Source organism: Bos taurus, chromosome 7 (genome assembly GCF_002263795.3).
Source record: "Bos taurus isolate L1 Dominette 01449 registration number 42190680 breed Hereford chromosome 7, ARS-UCD2.0, whole genome shotgun sequence".
NCBI lineage: Eukaryota > Metazoa > Chordata > Mammalia > Artiodactyla > Bovidae > Bos > Bos taurus.
The window spans coordinates 26,242,376-26,265,407 of NC_037334.1; the positions used below are offsets into that span (position 1 = coordinate 26,242,376).

The 23,032-nt window shown below is 38.0% G+C and overlaps 1 protein-coding gene and 1 long non-coding RNA gene across 6 annotated transcripts in view; one reads left to right on the forward strand and one right to left on the reverse strand.

The window, feature by feature from the left end:
* The window catches only part of CCDC192 (coiled-coil domain containing 192), a 231,702-nt gene extending 225,669 nt beyond the window's left edge, over positions 1-6,033 (reverse strand). The window contains exon 1 of one of the 5 annotated variants that reach the window (XM_024995056.2): positions 5,966-6,033. In XM_024995056.2, the coding sequence (XP_024850824.2) occupies positions 5,966-5,985 (20 nt within the window). In that variant the 5' untranslated portion in view covers positions 5,986-6,033. Of the gene's footprint in view, positions 1-2,685; positions 2,876-5,965 lie in introns of those variants that run through there. The other 4 variants (XM_059888695.1, XM_059888694.1, XM_059888693.1 and 1 more) reach the window with 4 other exon arrangements.
* Positions 1-23,032, forward strand: part of LOC107132618 (uncharacterized) — a 310,093-nt gene that overhangs the window by 102,115 nt on the left and 184,946 nt on the right. The gene's annotated exons all lie outside the window — the stretch shown is intronic.

A 23,032-nucleotide genomic window follows, 5' to 3' on the forward strand; every position in this document is an offset into this window, starting at 1 on the left:
GAAAACAAATTAGAATTAACAAATATATTTATGAAGCTTGTTTTATTGCAGTGATTTCTTACTTCAGGGTTCATAGAAGAGCTGAAAAAATATCTTCAAATTTCTTTTGGCAGGAAGTAATAATATGACATATAGGCCTTATAGTTGCTTTTTCCAGTACTTAATAAGGACATAAATATTTCATTCCTTTCAGTGGAAAAAAGTCTCTATATCTGTTCTCCCAAGTTTTTACCTCCTTTTTTCCACCAATTGGTCCAAGTGGATAAATATTTTAATAAAATTCGTTTGGAAATACACCTATTGAGCACCTTGTCTCTTCTAGGAGAGGATAAAGAGCTTTGTTTCATTCCCTAGGTTAATTGCATCCAGCACCTAACCATACCTGGCTTAGACAACACAGGTGCAAGTTCCCATTTGGTTTCAACTATATACACTGTGAAGTAGGTCTGTCTCAAGGGCCTGGGAAGAGGAGGGGAGAGAAATTAAGGCAAGCAGATACATGGGGCCAGTTTGTTCCTGCTTAGAAGTGAAAGAGCTGAATTGCACCATTCTAAAAGGGAAGAAATATCAATAACCTCAGATATGCAGATGACACCACCCTTATGGCAGAAAGTGAAGAAGAACTAAAAAGTCTCTTGATGAAGGTGAAAGAGGAGAGTGAAAAAGTTGGCTTAAAGCTCAACATTCAGAAAACGAAGATCATGGCATCTTGTCTCAACACTTCATGGGAAATAGATGGGGAAACAGTAGAAACAGTGTCAGACTTTATTTTGGGGGGCTCCAAAATCACTGTAGATGGTGATTGCAGCCAGGAAATTAAAAGACGCTTACTCCTTGGAAGAAAAGTTATGACCAAACTAGATAGCATATTGAAAAGCAGAGACATTACTTTGCCAAAAAGGTCCATCTAGTCAAGCCTATGGTTTTTCCTATGGTCATGTATGGATGTGAGAGTTGGACTGTGAAGAAAGCTGAGCACCGAAGAATTGATGCTTTTGAACTGTGGTGTTGGAGAAGACTCTTGAGAGTCCCTTGGACTGCAAGGAGGTCCAGCCAGTCCATTCTGAAGGAGATCAGTCCTGGGTGTTTTTTGGAAGGACTGATGCTAAAGCTGAAACTCCAATACTTTGGCCACCTCAAGAGTTGACTCATTGGAAAAGACTCTGATGCTGGGAGGGATTGGGGGCAGGAGGAGAAGGGGACGACAGAGGATGAGATGGCTGGATGGTATCACCGACTCGATGCACATGAGTTTGAGTGAACTCCGGGAGTTGGTGATGGACAGGGAGGCCTGGCGTGCCGTGATTCATGGGGTCGCAAAGAGTCAGACACAACTGAGTGACTGAACTGAACTGAACTGAAAGGTGAAGTGGAGTTTCATGGTCATCCACTGTCTCCTTCATCAGAGCCATGCTCCATGCTTGCACAGAAGACTCTGTTCCATATACCAAAAAAAAACAGGCATACCATTGATGATTTACAGTGAGAGCAAAGCCCGTCTTTCCACTTGACTTCCCTTCTGATGGTACCCTGGGCTGTTCCTTTCAAAGTTGTTGTTTTTATCACAGGCCATTTTTCCTCCATTTGGTAACATTGCATTCACCTCTCCAAATGTCAGCACATTGACGTGTCATCTCTAAATGTGCCATGTTCAGAGAAATGAAAACAAGTGTTTGCTAGATTTTTATTTTCTTTAATAGAAACTACCTTCAAAAAATTTCCTTCCCCCAAAAGATTGTCAGTCTTTTGAGAGTCACGGACTCCTCTGCATGTAGAAATGTTTCTCACAAACAGGAGAATTTGTGAATTTCTCATTTCATTTATGGATCATAGACATAGGTTAAAAGGAAATAAAAGCAAGGCTCACACATTTCATGTTGAAGAAGGAAATGGCAACCCACTCCAGTATTCTTGCCTGAAAATTTCCATAGGAGGGCTGTAGTCCAAGGGATTGCAAAGACTCGGATACAACTGAGCAAGTAAGCACACATTTCATGTAATGAAATACATTTTAAATCTTAATAAATCAGGACTAGAGTTACATGTGTGCATATCACAAGGATGTCATTTTCTAGGATATAGCTCTTTCTACAGAAAAGTTCTGGTCATTTCTCTTACAAGGTTTAAAAGAAAATTCTAAGTGGAAGGTATATCTACATTTTAAGGGGAAAGAAACATGGTGTCAACATGCATATTTCCTAATGATTAACTATAGATCGATTGTAGCAGGGAACCATACTTCAATATTTATAGCCAGAGTTGGTTTGGATTTCTGTTTGAATATGGTTGGAATGACCTAACTTCTTTTGTGTATATCTCTTGGCAAGGGAGCAGCAAAGATGACATTTCATTCCAGTGATTCTAAAAATGGGCTACCTCAACTTCCCCTTCTCACACCAGTATAATGGTTGGGGTGAGTATGTGATTTTGGGAAGAACAAGTGAGGAACATTTTATTCATTCAGCAAACATTTACCTAACACCTTCTGCATATCAGACCCTGCCCTGTGATCTGAGAAGGCATCCATGTTCAAAGAAAGGGATCATTCTCCAGGAAAGGAGAAAAAGTCTATCTGATGTTTTTCCCCAGACATGAAGGAAAGGTTTTCTTTGAAGCACCAAGTGAGGCTACTTTATCTATAAATTCGCATGAATTCTTTTGGAATGGGAGTAGTTAGGAACTCACCTGCTTCTCCCTGGGGTTTCACACCCTGGGGCCACAGATGTCCTGCTGTAACATTCTCCCATCTCAAATCGGGCCCCCTGAGGTACCCTGTCCGTGAGACAGACATCAACTATCCCCATTCCTTAGACATTTAGAATCCCTGTTACTACTCTGCTGTCCCCGTTACTAGGCAACCACAATGGCTGAGGAAAGGACCGTTAGCTTCCCAGAGAAAAAGTTTCAATTACAAAGCCACAGTAACCTCTAAAAACATCTCACAAATCAGATCCAGGCAGGAGTGTAGATGAAAATCACTATGTATTCATCATTTCTGGAAAATGCACTCGAAGTGGGCCACAAGCAATGATTTTTGTGCTCAAACCATGACATTTTTACATTCAGAGCCAGTGCTAAGGAAACAGTCACACTGTTTGAGTGTGTGTAGTCACAGAAGTGGATTGGTTTACAGGCTGCCAGTAGTTTTTGCCACAGACCACCTCCCTCTGTGATAATATTCCTTTCCTGGGACCCATAGGCCCCAGGCAGAAAACTGCACCTGGCCACATCCTAATTAAGGCTTCTATCCTGATTTCGGATTGCAGAAGTGATAAATTATGCTGATTAGCTGGTGATCTGCTCACTGTCACAAATCATCTGTAGCCACTGCTCCTTCTTCCTTGTTGTTTGTTGGAAAAACACAGCCACTTTCTCCAGCCAGTTGCTACATCTCTCCCTGGATGCGTTTGTGGACCCAGAACAACTTGCATTCACTCCATTTCCTGCCCTGGCAGGAAGTACATATAGGACCTTTGCAGTCCACAGACAGAATCACTCCTGGGCTTTGAACTCTTATTTTCTGGGCTCACACAAACCTAATCACACAGTGCATCCAAAATAAATTAGATTGGTAGGAGAGAAATTTTTCTAATCACAGTTTATTTCTAGGGATGGAGCATGTAGACCAGGTAACTGCAAGAGTAGTGAAATCAGTTCAGTTCAGTCACTCAGTCGTGTCTGACCCTTTGTGACCCCATGGACTGCATCATACTAGGCATCCCTGTTTTTCACCAACTCCAAGAGCTTGCTCAAATTCATGTCCATCAGGTTGGAGATGCCATCCAACCATCTCATCCTCTGTCATCCCCTTCTCCTCCTGCCTTCAATTTTCCTAGCATCAGGGTCTTTTCAAATGAGTCAATTCTTCGTATCAGGTGGCCAAAGTATTAAGAGTTTCAGCTTCAGCATCAGTCCTTCCAGTGAACACCCAGGACTGATCTCCTTTAGGATGGACTGTTCGGATCTCCTTGCAGTCCAAGGGACTCTCAAGAGTCTTCTCCAACACCACAGTTCAAAAGCATCAATTCTTCAGTGCTCAACTTTCTTTATAGTCCAACTCTCACATCCATACATGACTACTGGAAAAGCCATAGCTTTGAGACGGACCTTTGTTGGCAAAGTAATGTGAAATCAGTGGTAGCTTATCAACTAAAGAGTATAATAAGCATTTACTTCTCCAACAGAACTTTGTCACCCAGATCCCTGGTAAAAACAAGTAAATGCTACAACTAAAGTTATGAACCTGTGAGCAGTTGGTGTTCTAGGAGGAAAAATCAACACTAATTAGGTGGATGTGGAAAGATAAAAACTGGGATATTGGCCTTGCCTCTAGTTAGCAGTCTGTGTGAAATTCAGAAAATCATCTTACCTCTTTATGACTTTTTTTTTATATAAAAGACTCAACTTCAGTTGTTTCTGTCACCCTTCCAGCTTTAACATTCTGTTCTGTTTCCCTAGCCCATCTTATTAAAAAACCCACAGAGTGGATTACACTTTACTGCCTTTTAGAGGAATGTGCAGATATTCACTGCGTGGTTGGTTCATACCAGTTTTTGAAAGGAAGGTCATCTCAGTCATGGCTGGTGAAAGGCAGTGTAAGCACTAATTATTTATAAAGCTTATTAATCTTATCTTACATCTCATGATCAAAAAGAGGTGAGGAGATATGGCTGGTACAAAAACAGACTTTCAAAAAGTCCTTGAAAAACAAAGTGACCTTTCCACTTTTCAGTTCAGTTCAGTTGCTCAGTCGTGTCCTACTCTTTGCGACCCCATGAATCGCAGCACGCCAGGCCTCCCTATCCATCACCAACTCCCGCAGTTCACTCAGACTCACGTCCATCAAGTCAGTGATGCCATCCAGCCATCTCATCCTCTGCCATCCCCTTTTCCTCCTGCCCCCAATCCCTCCCAGCATCAGAGTCTTTTGCAGTGAGTCAACTCTTCGCATGAGGTGGCCAAAGTACTTGAGTTTCAGCTTTAACATCATTCCTTCCAAAGAAATCCCAGGGCTGATCTCCATCAGAATGCTACAGCGAAGGATTTCCGAAGGAAGTGGTGAAGAAACTAGCAGGTTTATTGAAGACATATTAGTCTACAGAATTTTTGACTGAACAGGCTAAATAATGAAATAAATGATTCTATCCTTTTGTGGTTAAGTTGAAGGAAAAAAACTTATTAATGAAAGTCATTGAAATGAACTAATTTTTAAAAGATGGACTAAATCTTGAGGAAAAACTACAAAATTTCCCTCTAGACTAAAGGAAAAGGGGTATTTTAAAAATTTCTAGAAATAAATATAAATCATTGGCACTTCCTCCATTAACAGCATTTTAAATTTAAAAAAAAATCATAAGCTCATCAGGGCTCTTAAAGACCACTTTGCATAATCTGAAAACTTACTTGTCTGTCAGGAGTAGATCTTATTTTAGAATCAGAAATCATATATGTATATATAACAAAGAAAAATCCTAAGGAGTATACATAATTTATGTGCTCTCTTCCTAATACTTATCAAGATTTCTTGTTAAACTTAGGTCAGAGAAGAAATAAGATAAGAAATAAGACCAGAAAAGAAGGTAGAAGAAGAAACATACAGTGAGCAGAGAGCAAGACGGAACAGATAGTAGATTACAATGAATTAGAATGGCTGAGGAGAGAAGACAAAGCTGCAGGGAAAGAGCCCTTTGGCTTTTATCTGTCCACTCACTTTCAATTCACTAATTCACCAAACGTTGAAGACCCATTGTGCACTAAGCATGCTGTGAGGCATAAATAAAATCAATACTGGTCCCCATACCCTTGGGACTGATCATTTTATCAAGGCTGTCATTCTAATGGCCATGAATGTTCTATTAGAAAAAGAGTAAATGAAGAAAGTGTTGGATGTTCCAAAGGGTGTCCTAGCTTAACAAATCCCAAGCACCAAAAGAAAGAATAAATGAATAAAAACAAGCAGAAGTACCTCATAGATATTCCTCCCATGGAGGCACAATTCTGTGGAGACTAATGACCACTTTTCACAGAGTTGACCTAGGGAGTTTAACTGTGTTTTCATCATAATAGACCTAACGTGTCAGTGCCCGTGGCTGGGAGTTGGGGTGAGTCTGACCTGGGGGAGGACAAGGGGCACAAGAAGTACCCCTCTTCTTGTCCTCAGTCCATGAACTGTTAACAACCCAAACATCTTTTAATTGATTGCAGCAGCTTTCCTTGTGTTTCTCTCAAGAATTAGCCAGCTCTCTCGTCATTGTTTTTTGTGACCCCTTCCCTGTGTTGCTGATTGCTTGACACAGTGGGTCTAATTATCTCCAGGCTTCCAGCATGCTTTAATGAAGAGGGTTGTTTATCTGGGTGAGCAGAGAGGCTTGCCTACCCCTTGGTCCTAAAGTCTTTGCTCCGAAAACAGGTATAAAATTAAAAGCTGTTAGCTGATGAGCAGGAATGTCAACTTTTCATCTCTGGCTTTTTTAATGGAAGAAAGTCGATATTCTTTTTCCTTCCTCACAATTCTATATTACATGAACATTTGTCATATTAGGAATCCCAAATAGTCTCTTAATGCCCCTATAAGAATTGTCTCTGTCCCTTGTGTTCAGTTTTAGAGAGACAATAAATTCATGTACTCAGCACTCACCATATAACCCAAGAAAGGACAAATACTATATAGACAAAGGACCGCATAGCATCTGAACTTGGCTATTCAGCAACTGGATCCTGGGACTTAGAATCTCAAACAAGTGATATAAAAATAAAATAAGCATTTGAAGTTCTAGTTATCCATACGCTCATTTATTTTTTTCCCACAAGTACTTATTGAGGCTCTGCTACATGACAGGGACTTTTCTAGATGCTGGTGATATAGTGATAAAAAGCAAGACAAAGTTGCTACCCTCATAAATTTCATACTTTAGTTGGTAGGGTCAATAAAAAAAATTACAGAAGATAATTTCAGATAGAAACACATGCTATAGAAAGAATAAAACAAGAATGTACAACTAGGAACAGGAGACAGCATAGAACTGAAACACAAAGGGTGGGAAAGAGCAGCCTAGGGATGTTCGCAAGGAAGTGTTCCGGCCAGTTCAGTCCTATCCCATTGTCGTAGAAACACGCTAAGTAGCAGCATTAAAACCTGTCCGGCCTCATGTCTTTCTGTGCTCCCCTTCACAGAAAAATTCATCCAAAAAGTTGCTTATTTTTCCATCTCTCTTCAGTCTTCTCCAACTATTCATTTAGTATCCACTGGAACGGCTTTCATGCAGGCCACAAACAACCTTCACTTTGTCATCGCCCTTACATAGCCGCATCCTGACCTAAACTTTCCCTATTACGAGCCCTGCTTCTTAGTCTCTGGAATGGCCTTGGTTGCTGTCCCTTCCTAACCAACCCTAACTGCAAACTCTGCTGATGTCATGAGCCCCAATAGACTGCCAGTTAGTTCCATTTTTCTTTTCTTAGCCCAGATTGGTTTCTGTTGCTTCGAACCCAACTCTAATTCATGCACTTCAATTTTTCTATTTCCTGTTGATTTTTATTCAGGAAACCCAATTGTTCAACCTACAGCCCAGTCCTCGTTCATGATTTTGCTTTCTTTTAACTGTTATACTGTCTTGTTGAGGACATATTTGTGTTCCTTCTATGATTGACAAACTTCTTTTATAGTTATTTATTTCTTGAGAGTAAATCACTCATTTATTTAAAAACATTTGTTATCATGTATGTTCCTATCACAGTGTAAGATATTGGAGTTAGACATAGGTAAAAACAGCAATGGTTCCAAGAAATTTCTCTTTGGGGTTAATATATTTTAAAATATTTTTCCTGTTTTCCCAAATACTTTGCTACACTAGGTTCTATTGAATCTATTTAGAGTCTCTAATTGTATCTCTATTAAAATTTCTTGTAGGTTAGCTGTAAAATTAAATATAATTTATTTAAATATTATATTTTCATCTCTAATGGTTTTTTTATACTTCCAATAAAGAATCTAGACTCAAATAAGTAAAACCCAAGTAGGTGACAGTAGGGAATCTTAAGAAGTTGTTTCTCAGAAAAATCATCTTCTCTGCTAGGATTTTTTTCATAGCTCACAGCCAAATAAATGAACATGTTTTGATGGATATTGTATTGTGAAGGATACTTTTGGTTACAAGTTACAGAAAAGGCAACTCATAGCAGTTAACTCATAAAGGAGTTTGCTGGCTCATGAGAGTAGAAGGTTCAGAGATTAAAAGTACTTCAAGGTTAACCAGAGATGGTATCAGAACACAGTATCTTTCCATCTTACCATCTTCTATTACCAGCATTGGCTTCTTCTGATGACTTACTTTCCTCGTGGGTATAGAATGGCTGCCAGTAGCAAATGTGATTCCAGGTGACTGTTCATGGCTACAGATAGAGAAAGAGGGTTGCTTTCCCTAATCTTAGACAAAAGTCATCTGTTTTGTTCTAATTGAGTGATCCTAAGTAGCTGAGTTGCACTGACTTGGAAAATGTGATTAACTTAAATCTGAAATATATGTCCACTGTCAAACCAACTATTGTGGCAATAGGAAAGGATCTGGGAGAACCCACCTTTTAGGACTAAGGGTGGGATATCAATGCCATTCAAATCCCATGGCTACTACATAGTGAGGAAGGATGAAATATATTTGGGAGGCTTTAACCATCCAATGCAGGCATATATTTGCACATAATCTTTATATAATTTGCATATGCATTTCTTATTTGGTTATTTTATATTAGAAATAACAATGATATCTTATTAATATAGGAGGTTGCCATATAAGTGATTTACATATTTTTTATGTTATCTAGACAAGAAAATATTCAGTAAGATTAATTTACTATTATAATCCTTAAGGTCATTACTTCTCTATTTTTGTGTTTTCTTCCTCATTGAGGCATATACCAGCAAGGGAAACAAAAAATTAAAGGATAAGAACACTTAATATTTTTATCTCAAATATAATTTGAGAATCACTCTTTTAGATAAAACTATAAACAGTAGCCCTATAGTAATTTATATATCATTTATCCTCAGAATACAATACTTCTATTTAAAATACACTGTACTCACTAACCCTACTATATTCATAAAACTACCAGTCATTTTGTAGCTATAGATTAGAAATTATTTTGAAATGATTTTGTCTAATGATATGTTTATTTAACTTAAGACATTCATTTTAATCTCTCTATTCCAAGAATGATAAAACTGCATCTTTACTCTCATAGAAACAGCAACAAAACATCTTGATGATGTCAAAAATTCATAAAATCTTCCTTCATATTCCCTTCAATCTTCCTTCATAGTTCATTTCATTATTATTCCTTCACTTTTTCTACCGTTCATTGAATTTGTTCACTTGATTGAATACTCAGCCTGTACCAGGCACTTCGAGGCACTGAAAGTGTGTGTGTGTGTTACTTGTACAGTGGACAAGGATTTGAGAGGCTTCTATACTCTCCCTGAAGTGCCTAGAACACTGAAGGAGAGATCAGAGGATTCAGAGTTGGGATAAAGACAGGAGAGAGCAGCAATATGAGAGAAGTACACACATTTCCCTTACAAAAAGACTAACATCAGGCCACTGAGTAGCAGGAAAGAGGTCTCAGCTCCAACTATGATAATCTGAATATGACTGACAAGTCACCTCTTTAACCTGGAAGTCACATCTTCATCATTATCCTTCACCAAGAAAACAACACTTTGGAACTTAATGTGAATGTGAGTTGAAAGTAAATGACAAATAGGAAAGACAGTTGGCACCATCTGTACTCATTCAAAGCAGGGGATGTTTTGCCATTCTAGAAGCATTCATCATCATAAGCTATCAATGTGGTAGAGAAACAATTCCTCTTAGAATCTATTTGCCCTTTTCAGCACAGGACAGTATTTGTGTTTCACAGAAAACATACAGAAATTATTCAAAAATCAGTTACTTGGAAACAACTAAAAAGCATTGAGAATGTTGTATTTATTGTTTTAATTTTAGGGAAGAAATTAATTATTAACTGCAATCTGAAGAAAAGAAATTTGATCTTGGAGTGGTTTATGTGTGGCAGCTCAAAAATAAGGCAAAAAGTTTAAATAGAGTAACTTAAAAAGGCAAGCAATTTTGTCAGCGTTCTAAATTTTAAGAACACTCAACCTATACCACACAGGGAGAAAAAATGCTCACAATCTACCAGACACTCCTCAACCAGTGAATTATTATTTGTCCCGATAAGCCTTTATTATTATTTTATGAACCAGTTTGTGAGATGCTTACTGAATCTAAAATAAATGAAACAGAGTGTGAAGTCCTAGAAACTGGTAAAATGGAGCTACCTTCCCACTTTCAAGGTATCACACTTATTATTCATCATTCAGGGGATTATTTTGGCCATTTGGAGTTGCATTAGTAAAAGAAGTTACATGAACTGTAAATCCCAAGGTTGGGTAGAGATTATAGTTAATTTATTATATTACAGGTAGAAAATATAAATTAAGAAAATAATTCAAGAGAAATAAAAAGCACAATTAAGTGCCTTAACAAATGTCACTCTGCTTTCACCTAAAGACTCTGGTAAAAACGTAGTAACTTCTAAATTGATTTTTAAATTTTAACTACTAAATAAATTTTGGTGAACTATACCACAAGTCTGAAACTTAAAAAGAGTAGAGAACTAGCAGTTCCACTCCCATGTCCGCTTTTTCAGAAGTGTATTGTTTTATACATTTTATAAGATTAAAATGTCATGTGCACTATTTAAGAATTTTCTATTTGTAATTAATGAGATGACTGTGCTCAGCCTTCCAGGAGCCATCTTTCAATCTGTGCTGCTGGAAACCGGCAATAAGCAAATATTCAACAATAAAATATGTGTTGATGATAAGGCAACTTTGTCAAGAGAAAACCATTCTCTAGGTAGTAGACGTCAGCTGTTCCTTTAATCAAGACACGGTTTAATAAAAGGCAGGCTTTCTGAGGCTGCTACAGGAACAAATGTGTCCTCATGATAGAGTGGTTCCCAAAATAAGCTGTCATGTTTGGCTGCTTTCTGTGGGTAGATTGAATTTCATGAATGATCCTCCTGTCATTTCACACGTGGCAGATTCAGCAGAGCAACAACCAAACAAAATTCCTGCCAGTGGAGGTGTTGCTCAGTTACAACTACGGGAACCGCTCTCACTTGTCTCTTGATTTACCTAATGACGATTTTTGAAAAAAGCAAACATAAATCTCACATTGAGGTTTCATGAATTTTGCTTATGAAATAAAAATAAGCAATCAGACTCCCTTAGTTGAAGTTGGAGATGCAAAGGAGATCAAAAGCACAAATGAGATGATACTACAGGTTATCTTAGGCTGACACTTGCTCCTTAAAATAACGTTTCTCCATTTAATTGACAACTTCAGAAATGAAATTTTAAAGGCTAACTAGTAGTTACAGTGTACGTCCTCAAGACCTTTTATATCTTTTAAAACTTATCTTTAAACATATATCCTATTTACATTATTCATGTTAACACTGTGGTGGTGATTGTTGTTATTGCTGTTTCCCATATAAAGAAAGTAAGACTTGGAAAAGTTAAATAATGTACCCAAGATCTCATGGCTAGGAATTAGAGAGCCTGAAATTCATATACATGTCTTTTTGTTACTAAAATTTATATTTTTCATCACTGTGCTATATGTATTTTCTACAGCCCATCACCACTCAAAATGTTCATTTTGGTTCAGTTCAGTTGCTCAGTCATGTCTGCCTCTTTGTGACCCCATGGACTGTAGCATGCCAGGCCTCCCTGTTCGTTACCAACTCCTGGAGCTTGTTCAAACTCATGTCCATCAGGTCAGAGATGCCATCCAACCATCTCATCCTCTGTCATCCCTTTCTACTCCCACCTTCAATCTTTCCCAGCATCAGGGTCTTTTCAAATGAGTCAGCTCTTTGCATCAGGTGGCCAAAGTATTGGAGTTTCAGTTTCAGCATCAGTCCTTCCAATGAATATTTAGGACTGATTTTCTTTTTTTTTTTTTTTTTCAGTTTCCTTATATATTTTTTATTATGTCATGAACATTGTTGCATTATAATAGCTCATTAGAGAATCAGCCATCTCTACATCCCAAGTGATATCACTGTTGTCATTGGATATAAATGAAGGAAGGTCACCCATAGAAGAAAGGACTTATAAGCTTGTGTCTATTAGCTTAATTGCTAGTGAACTTCATTTATCCACCTCCTTGCAAGATAGCTAGGGGCTGGGTGATTGATCGGGTAGCATGTTCTCCAGTGCTGCTCAGACTTTTGAAACCTGAAGCAGAAAATCTTCATCATTGAAATTCAGAGAAATTCGAGTGGGTCATAGCTGGTTGCTACATTCTGTCTAGTGGCAAATGGAGGTTTTGTTGAAAAATCTCTCAAGCTGATATCTGTCTCTAAGTTCTGAACATTTCACTCCCTGATTATAAAAAGAACCTACTACATAATTATAGACCCAAGAGGGAGAAAGTTTCTACTAATTTTTGGCCACAATTTCCACTAAAACAACAGGGAGACACCATCATGTATGTCATTTAAAGTCACAGGAATATCTGCAATTACACAGAACAATGTTTCTATTAATAAAAAATTGGACAATTTTAGGTCTTCACTAGAAAGTATGTTTTTAAAAGATTTATCAAAGTTTAAAACAATAATGCAAATAAAACAGAATATTTAAAAGTTGATAATTATGATAATTATTTCAGATCAGTGAGAGAGATGAAATTATCTGAAATCTCAGCAAGCTTTCTATATCTGGTTTAACAATGGATGGCTGTAGTTGACAACTTGAGCCATATTCAGTTGATGTATTCTTTTTAATCCCCTTTTCTGTTAGACAGTTCTAACTTAAATTTTAGTCATTGGGAATGGACAGTGGTGTCCAGTGTGTGTTCAGTGGTTCTGGAGATTCAGATTTTTTTTTTCATTTTCTTTTTTTTTTTTTTAATTTTATTTTATTTTTAAACTTTACATAATTGTATTAGTTTTGCCAAATATCAAAATGAATCCGCCACAGGTATACATGTGTTCCCCATCCTGAACCCTCCTCCCTCCTCCCTCCCCATACCATCCCTCTGGGTCGTCCCAGTGCACTAGCCCCAAGCATCCAGTATCGTGCATCGAACCTGGACTGGCAACTCGTTTCTTACATGATATTTTACATGTTTCAATGCCATTCTCCCAAATCTTCCCACCCTCTCCCTCTCCCACAGAGTCCATAAGACTGTTAGGACTGATTTGCTTTAGGATGGACTGTTTGGATCTCCTTGCAGTCCAAGGAACTCTCAAGAGTCTACTCCAACACCACAGTTCAAAAGCATCAATTCTTTGGCACTCAGCTTTCTTTATAGTCCAACTCTCACATCCATACATGACTACTGGAAAAACCATAGCTTTGACTAGACAGACCTTTGTTGGCAAAGTAATATCTCTGCTTCTTACTATGCTGTCTAGGTTGGTCAAAAATGTTACCATGGATATTTTTAAGTCATGAAGTAGAGTACTCAAATTCATCCGCTGAATATTTAATCAAAGGCCTAGCAACTACAGGTACTTCTGGAAACTGAAAAAGTTTTCCCTTCCTGCCATCTCAGTGCCTCATATCTTTTCAAGAACAAAAATTAGTTAGCATAATCTCCAACTTCAGTTGTTTTTTTTTTTTTTTTTTTTGCCTCCACTTTCTATTGAATGCAAAAAGGCATGGCAACTTAAGGATTGGTTTCTCTTAAAACTCTTGTCATCAGAAAGGATTGTAATTTATATAAATGGCTGGCTAGACTTACTTTGTGTGTGTGTGGTAGAATTTAAAATATATATACTTATAGAAGAAATTATTTTAGTTGAATTATTTTCATTTTAAAAATATACATAATGAACCTCAAAGACATCTTTTTATGTCTACTGAGAAAACTTCCCAGGGATCTTTTGTTCCAGGCATATCTTTGGATGGATCCTAACAGAACAGAATGAAGACTTGAATCTTTCATGCTGCTTATGAGTGGCAATTATGTTACTGTCATAACATCTGTGTTTGAATAAGTCATGCTGCTTCTCTTGGAATGTTCTGGAATTTATACACACCTATAGCAATAAAAATCATGAGTGTAATGTGTAGAACAACATATCCCACCCTTTTTATTTCAATGAACTTCTGAACAACTTGATGAGATTGTTGCTGATGAGGAAACTGAGGTTTAAAGAAATGTGATGATTTGCTCACATAGCTAGAAATACTGAGTAGACTCCAAATGTTCTGATTCCAAATCCTGTCCTGTCTCTCTGTCACACTGTATGGCTTATCTGGTCATTTTGAAAGTCACCAAATGCAGAAGGTAGAGGTGGAACCCTGAGGAAGTGTCATCCTGAGATACTAATCATTCCTTGGAGAAAATGATGTAAGGTTTTCTCTTAGGTTGAATTTCATTTTAGTTGCTAAGTTGTGTCTTTCTCTTTTGCAACCCCATGGACTATAGCATGCCAGGCTCCTCTGTCCATGGGATTTCCCAGGCAAGAATACTGGAGTGGGTTGCCATTTCCTTCTCCAGGGAATCTTCCCAACCTAGGGATTGAACCTGCCTCTCCTGCTTGGCAGGCAGATTCTTTACCACTGAGCCACCTGGAAAGTCCTATGTTGAATTACCACCTAATTATTTAAGTGCTCTCTGAATAGTACTAGAGCTGTTTCTAGTGGATCAGTTCTCATCTTCTTGCTAAGATGTATATGAACTTTCCATTGACAACAATCTTTCCCTTTGTACTTGTAAACTGAAGTCTGCAAGTAAAACAGCCTGTCAACTCTTTTATGGGAGGCATCATGAATTTTATTTCTTGTGAATTGCCAAGGTTGGGAACTCTGAACTTTTAACATAGATTTCTTGACTTCTCTTAACTGATCAAATTCATACAGTAAAAGCCGATAATAAGAAAACAAACTCTGACTTTGGGCAGAAGGGGAAGAAACTACTCAGTTTTGTTTAAAACAGAATGTGCAGTGGTCACTCAAAGATAACTCGACCAGGGTAAAATTACAAGTGAGGTGGTAGGCTTCCCCTTCTCCTTCATTCCTCTATTCTGGCCTTTCTCTCCAGCCTATTTAGTGTACATCTAACTCTGATGTTGTCACCTTCCTTTGTATGAGAAGGAAAGACTTGATAGATAAGAACATAGACATATTTTGTGCACTGTTGAATTACTCATTCTGTGAAAATCTTTCCTTAGTGAATGTGTAAATAGAATCTCTATAAGGAATTATTAAATTTTTCCTCTATCATAATAATAAACATTTAAATGAGTAGAAGTAAGTCATGTTACCCTCATCTCTATCAGAGGACTCTCCTGAAGTGGGATTTAAAGGGATAAAGGCAAAGTCAAGGAGGCAGAGGCAAGGTAGGAAGGGAAGAGAGGCCTTCCATATTCCCCTAAATGACAATTTGTGGATCTCTGGCCATGCCTCGTAAGCAGGGAGCCAAATGAGACATTCTTAGACAAATGACTTACATTAGCAAAATGCTCTTAAGTTTTTGAACACTTTCCTCACAGTAACACAGAAATGCTAAGTGGCAAACATTATTCTAGAGGAGGCAACAGAAGTATCCTCTGATCTCCATAAGCAGAATGAATGTGCCTTTGTACAATACCGAGCTCTCCACACTAAACATTTTCTAAGGAAAAATGCATCCCAGGGTCAACAAGGAAGATATTTATTTTATTTATCTTTCACAGAATCTAAACAAGTCTGGACATATATAAGCAGATGCTCAAATCTATATAAATACAAGTACATGTTAAGTAAATTGACATAGAATTTCCAATCTTTACTGGGAAGTCAAAGCAGAGGAGTATTCTTAAGAATGCCACTGCTAATTGAAGAGTAAAATGTTGAGTAAGTAGCCGATAAGATCTTGAACAAAAATAACAAGCACAAATACTAGAGCTGTTGTCAACTTTCTGTGTCAAAAATAAATAATCCTGAGGTCAAATTTCCTTTTGGCTGTTCTAAAATCTACTTACTGCCATATAGTATGTGATAACCCATTTATACTGGAATCTCAAAATAAACATTGCTCTGTACTATAAAATATAGTATGTTAAAGACACAATTCTGTATATTCGAAAGGCTCTGTTGTAAACTTTGGAGATAGAATATGCCACAGAGGGCATTTCATTGCAAGACAGTATAGTACAATAAAATGGCTTCAAGCAAGGCTGTGATCAGGATGTCAGGCAGGCCTAGGGTCTCATCTGAAGATGCAGCTGGGGATAGATGCACTCAAGTCTGCATGGCTCTTGGTAGCATCCACCTCCTCATGGGCTTATGGACTGAGAATCAGTTCCTTGCTGGATCTTGGCCAGAGCCTCGTCAAGGTTCCCTGTCAGGTGGGCTCTCCAGCATGGCAGCTTATTTTATTTCTTCAAAGTATGCAGTTGAGACAGCAATAGGAGAATCTGCTCACAAGTAGAAGTCACAGAGTTTTAGAACCTGATCTTGGAAATGACATCCCATCTCCTTTACTATATTCTCTTGCAGATACAAAAGGGGGACTCACAAGGACAGTGCACACTCAGTGGGGGAGGGGATTTCAGGGTGTTATGAATACCAGGTGGCTGGGACCATTGGGGGCCATCCTAGAGGCTGCCTGTCATACTAACACAGCCTTCTAGAACTTATTTAAATAAGGATTTCAATATTTATAAGGGGTAAGAAATACACTTTTGGACAAAAAAGTAAGAAGAAACAACACCTAAGAGCCATTCAAACAACCTCATCTTAAAATACTGTTTAAAACTCAGAAGAAAAAATAAAATGTAAAACAGTATACTAAAAAAGCAAATTAAAACAATATATTACTTTTCATATGCCAAATTTGAAAATATTAAATATTTAATAATACCCATTTTGGGTAAGGATAAGCCAGTACTTTACAATCTGTTTATAGGGTTAAACATTTCTGGTGGCAGTCTGGTAATATAAAGATTTGCATATCAAATTATCAATAATAGTTCTAGGTACTTACTATACAGAAATAATTAAGCCAAAGTATAAGGATTTATACACCAGGATATTTATTTTGGTGGTATGTACACTTCTAGAAAAATTATAGATTGTTTAAATAGCCATCAAAAAGGATTGGATAAATAAAATGTTACTAGAACCACATGATAAAACATATTGCAGCTATTAAAAATAACTCCATATAGAATTATCTATATAGAACTGTGTATATATATATATTATATATGCTGGTATGTTTTACCCATAGTTGCAGAGGAAAAAAATCTGAAAAGATACCATCAAAATATTAGTAGTGGTTATCTTTGAACTGTGGGATTACAGGTAATCTTTATTTTATTTTTCATACTCTTCTGTATTTTTCTTTTTTTTTTTTGCTTTGGGCATATTTACTCTGTATAATGACAAAAAGTAGTAAAATTATTTCCAAAATATTCTTGAACATAATTTCCTCCTCTATCCCTATATAATAAAGTTTTAAACTTTCATCATAATACATGTTAACTGTAACAACACAGCATGGTAAGATCTGTTCAGTCTGAATATATTAGCTACTTCTGTTGTTAAATGAATATGTTCTAAGTCTTCTTGGCAAACTGTATTTTTGAAAGAAAAACACCTCTGGAATTCTATATACACACAAATATCATCAATCAAAATGGAACCGGAAATTAACTATCAGATTTCTCCTTAACCTGATTACTCTGGAAAAATAACTCACTGAGAGACTGGCACCGAAGATTTTGATTACTTAGATGAGGAAATAAATCTTTGGTTGCCATAGCTGATCCTTCACTCAGCATTTATTCTTCATATCCAACATTACTGAGCATCTACTATATGCCAGACCTTAAGCTAAGTAAATCGGAAACATACTGTGGCTGCTCTTATTGCCTAATAAAGACAAATCAAAGAATTTCACTGCTGAAGATGTCTCAAAGATCGTAATCCAGAATTTCCCAACCCCAAATTCATGAATCTGAGAAGCAGATTTTCACCTCCTTCAGTTCTTTACATATATTGTCTGGCAGAAGACTCAATTATTGTACGTTTCTCTCTTCCATCTTGGGACAGGCAGAACTCTAAAGTGACCCCCACAATGTTTGGCTCCTGGTGTTACACCCCATGATTGTGTTGTTTTATACAAAAGGGATTTTGAAGATACAGTTAAGGTTACTAATTGGTTGATCTTAAGATAGAGAAGTCATCTGGGTGGTCTAACCTAATCACATGAACTCTTTCAAAGCAGAGCATTCACCGACATACGTACAATACAACCATCAAAATCTTCACATGAAATTCATCTCTCAAATCCTATTTAACTTTTATGAAGTATCGAAATAATATCCTTTAGGGTCAAATATCCAATTTAGAGTTATATATTGTGCTTAGCTGTCATTTCTCTTTAGTCTCCTTAAACCTGGAACATTTTTTCATCCTTTCCTTGCCTTTTTCTTCTTGAAACTTGAAGATAACAGGCCAATTATTTTGGAAAATGTCATTGAATTTGGATTGGTCTGGTTTTTCTTCATGATGGTTGTGCATATCAGAGAAATGATATTTTTTTCCTTCTCATTGATTACTATCAAATAACATACAATTTCTATTTTTATGGGCTTCCCTTGTGGCTCAGCTGGTAAAGAATCTGCCCACAATGTGGGAGACCTGGGTTCAATCCCTGGTTGTGAAGATCTCCTGGAGAAGGGAAAGGCTGCCCAATCCAGTATTATGACCTAGAGAATTCCATGGGCTGTATAGTCCATGGGATCACAAAGAGTTGGACACAACTGAGGGACTTCCACTTTCACTTTTCTATTTTTATGATTACTGTTGTTGTTGTTCAGTTGCTCAGTCATGTCTGACTCTTTGTGACCCCATGGACTGCAGCATGTTAGGCTTCCCTGTCCTTTACCATGTCCTGGAGCTTGCTCAAATTCATGTCTATTGGGTCAGTGATGCCTTCCAACCATCCCATCCTCTGTCGTCCCCTTCTCCTGCTACCTTCAGTTAATTTTGATCATGGTGTCTGCCAAGATCTTCCATTGTGAAGTATTCTTTTTCCCTTTGTAATTAAAAAATATTTTGTAGGAAAGTAATTTGAGACTATGTAAATATCTCATTTCTTACCAAACTTGAAATTTATTTGTGTATAGTAAATATATCAATATGGGTTCATAATTTTCTATTTTAATTCACTGTTTTATAATATACTACTATCATTATTTATTTCAATACTTAACCTTCTTAAAGCTGGCTTTGCTTTAGTGTTATTTTGACAAGTCCTCTCTATTCTTTGAGCACTTAGTTACTTTCTGACAGCAAGGTATTTGAGGCTCATCTTGTTCTTTCCCTCTCCAGTCCTGGAATTGGCCATTTTCCCAGGGAGTCCTGGTTTTGGTTACTGAAACATAGTCTTTAGAAACCAAGAATCAAACTCTTAGGGTTGCTGCTGCTTCCAATCACATTAGGCTTTCTTTAACTTTCCCAGAGCATCATGCTCTTTCCTGCCCAAGGCTTTTGTGTACGTTAGTCCCTCTGCCTGGAATGCTCTTCCCTCTTCTTCACATAGTGAAATCTTCTTACTCATCCTTCAGATCTCAGCTTAAACCTTGTTTCTTCAAGGAGGCCTTCCATTGGTTCCCGGAATAGGTGAGGTCTCCCATCATAATATCAAGTTCCTTTAAAGAAGTTTATAGCATAGTCATCATTTGGTAACATGTTTTCTTCTTGCTTTGAAGGACAAAGGCTGAGTCTGATTGATAGAGTATCACCAGTGCCTAGCATAGTGCCTAGAGATCAGTCGCTCAGTTGTGTCCGACTCTTTGCGACCCCATGAATTGCAGCACGCCAGGCCTCCCTGTCCATCACCAACTCCTGGAGTTCACCCAGACTCACGTCCATCGAGTCAGTGATGCCATCCAGCCATCTCATCCTCTGTCATCCCCTTCTCCTCCTGTCCCCAATCCCTCCCAGCATCAGAGTCTTTTCCAATGAGTCAACTCTTCGCATGAGGTGGCCAAAGTACTGGAGTTTCAGCTTTAGCATCATTCCTTCCAAAGAAATCCCAGGGCTGATCTCCTTCAGAATGGACGGGTTGGGTCTCCTTGCAGTCCAAGGGACTCTCAAGAGTCTTCTCCAACACCACAGTTCAAAAGCATCAATTCTTCGGTGCTCAGTCTTCTTCACAGTTCAACTCTCACATCCATACATGACCACAGGAAAAACCATAGCCTTGACTAGACGAACCTTTGTTGGCAAAGTAATGTCTCTGCTTTTGAATATGCTATCTAGGTTGGTCATAACTTTCCTTCCAAGGAGTAAGCATCTTTTAATTTCATGGCTGCAGTCACCATCTGTAGTGATTTTGGAGCCCAGAGAGATAAAGTCTGACACTGTTTCCACTGTTTCCCCATCTATTTCCCATGAAGTAGTGGGACCGGATGCCATGATCTTCGTTTTCTGAATGTTGAGCTTTAAGCCAACTTTTTCACTCTCCTCTTTCACTTTCATCAAGAGGCTTTTTTAGTTCCTCTTCACTTTCTGCCATAAGGGTTGTGTCATCTGCATATCTGAGGCTATTGATATTTCTCCTGGCAATCTTGATTCCAGTTTGTGTTTCTTCCAGTCCAGCGTTTCTCATGATGTACTCTGCATATAAGTTAAATAAACAGGGTGACAATATACAGCCTTGACAAACTCCTTTTCCTATTTGGAACCAGTCTGTTGTTCCATGTCCAGTTCTAACTGTTGCTTCCTGACCTGCATATAGGTTTCTCAAGAGGCAGATCAGGTGGTCTGGTATTCCCATCTCTTTCAGAATTTTCCACAGTTTATTGTGATCCACACAGTCAAAGGCTTTGGCACAGTCAATAAAACAGAAATAGATGTTTTTCTGGAACTCTCTTGCTTTTTCCATGATCCAGCGGATGTTGGCAATTTGATCTCTGGTTCCTTTACCTTTTCTAAAACCAGCTTGAACATCTGGAAGTTCACGGTTCATGTATTGCTGAAGCCTCGCTTGGAGAATTTTGAGCATTACTTTACTACTAGTGCATAGTAATTTCTAACATGTATTTGTGGAAAGAATGAGTGATGGAAGTGAGTAAATGAATGAATAAACAAATTAATGAATGAAGCTAGAACCAGAGATCTCAGTGCTTTCCCAGTTAGTTCACTATAGCTACTAAGTCGTATCTGACTCTTTTGCAACCCTGGGGACTGTAGCCCATCAGGCTACTCTGTCCATGGGGTTTCCCAGGCAAGAATACTGGAGTGGGTTACCATTTCCTACTCCAAGGGATCTTCCCAAACCAGGGATTGAACCCATGTTTCCTGCTTGGCAGGCAAATTCCCCCATCACTGAGCCACCTGGGAAGCTAGTCCACAGTGGACACTTTTAAAGGTAAAGAACCCACTGAAATAGTACTCCCTAAATCCTCAGACATAAAGGCACAATTTTATCCTTTCTAACCAAATCCTGAATTTTTGACACTGGATCAAATAATTTTCCACGTTATTTCTGAAGTTAGTTCTTCTTGGAATGGATTCAAGCAAAAATGGAAAACCAAGTACCCTCTGAAAAGGTCATAGAGTTTGCCACTATTGATTAATCGCTTGGTTTTATTCTCCATTGGATTTATTATATTCTGAGTAACTTTGCTAAGTTGTTGAGAAAACAGAAAGCTTCAGAAGAATATTTAATTTGATTGCATAATGCTAAATCTTTGCCACCTCCTGGGTCCCTAATTAAATCTTTTTACATAGCACCTTGTCCTTGAATGTGGGTTTCTCAAGGAGTCTCAGGAAGGGAATTTATGGTAGATAAAATCCAGAAACTTGCTTTGAGACCTTCTGGAAGCCTAATATAACTACCATTGTCTCTGTAGGAAAAATGGTTGTCTGAGGAGGCCTTACAAATAGTTGAGAAAAGAAGAGAAACTAAAGGCAAATGAGAAAAGGAAAGATATACCCATTTGAATGAAGAGTTCCAAAGAATAGCAAGGAGAGATAAGAAAGCCTTCCTCAGTGATCAATGCAAAGAAATAGAGGAAAATAACAAAATGGGAAAGACTAGAGATCTCTTCAAGAAAATTAGAGATACCAACATTTCATGCAAAGATGGGCACGATAAAAGACAGAAATGGTATGAACCTAACAGAAACAGAAGATATTAAGAAGATGTGGCACAGAAGAACTATTCAAAAAAGATCTTCATGACCCATATAACCACGGTGGTGTGATCACTCAGCTTGAGCTAGACATCCTGGAATGCGAAGTCAAGTGGGCGTTAGGAAACATCACTGTGGACAAATCTAGTGGAGGTGATGGAATTCCAGTTGAGCTATTTCAAATCCTAAAAGGTGATATTGTGAAAGTGCTGCACTCAATATGCCAGCAAATTTGGAAAACTCAGCAGTGGCCACAGGACTGAAAAATGTCAGTTTTCATTCCAATCCCAAAGAAAGGCAATGCCAAAGAGTGTTCAAACTACCACACAATTGCACTCATCTCACACATTAGCAAAGTAATGCTCAAAATTCTCTAAGCCAGGCTTCAATAGTACATGAACTCTGTACTTCCAGATGTTCAAGCTGGATTAAGAAAAGGCAGAGGAACCAGAGATCAAATTGCCAACATCCATTGGATCATGGAAAAAGCAAGAGAGTTCTAGAAAAGCATCTATTTCTGCTTTATTGACTATGCCAAAGCCTTTGACTGTGTGGATCACAACAAACTGGAAAATTCTTAAAGAGATGTAAATACCAGGCCACCTTACCTGCCTCCTGAGAAATCTGTATGCAGGTCAGGAAGCAACAGTTAGAACTGGACATGGAACAATAGACTGCTTCCAAATCAGGAGAGGAGTATGTCAGGGCTGTATACTGTCACCCTGTTTATTTAACTTATATGCAGAGTACATTATGCAAAATGCTGGGCTGGATAAAACACAAGCTGAAATCAAGATTGCCAGGAGGAATATAAATAACC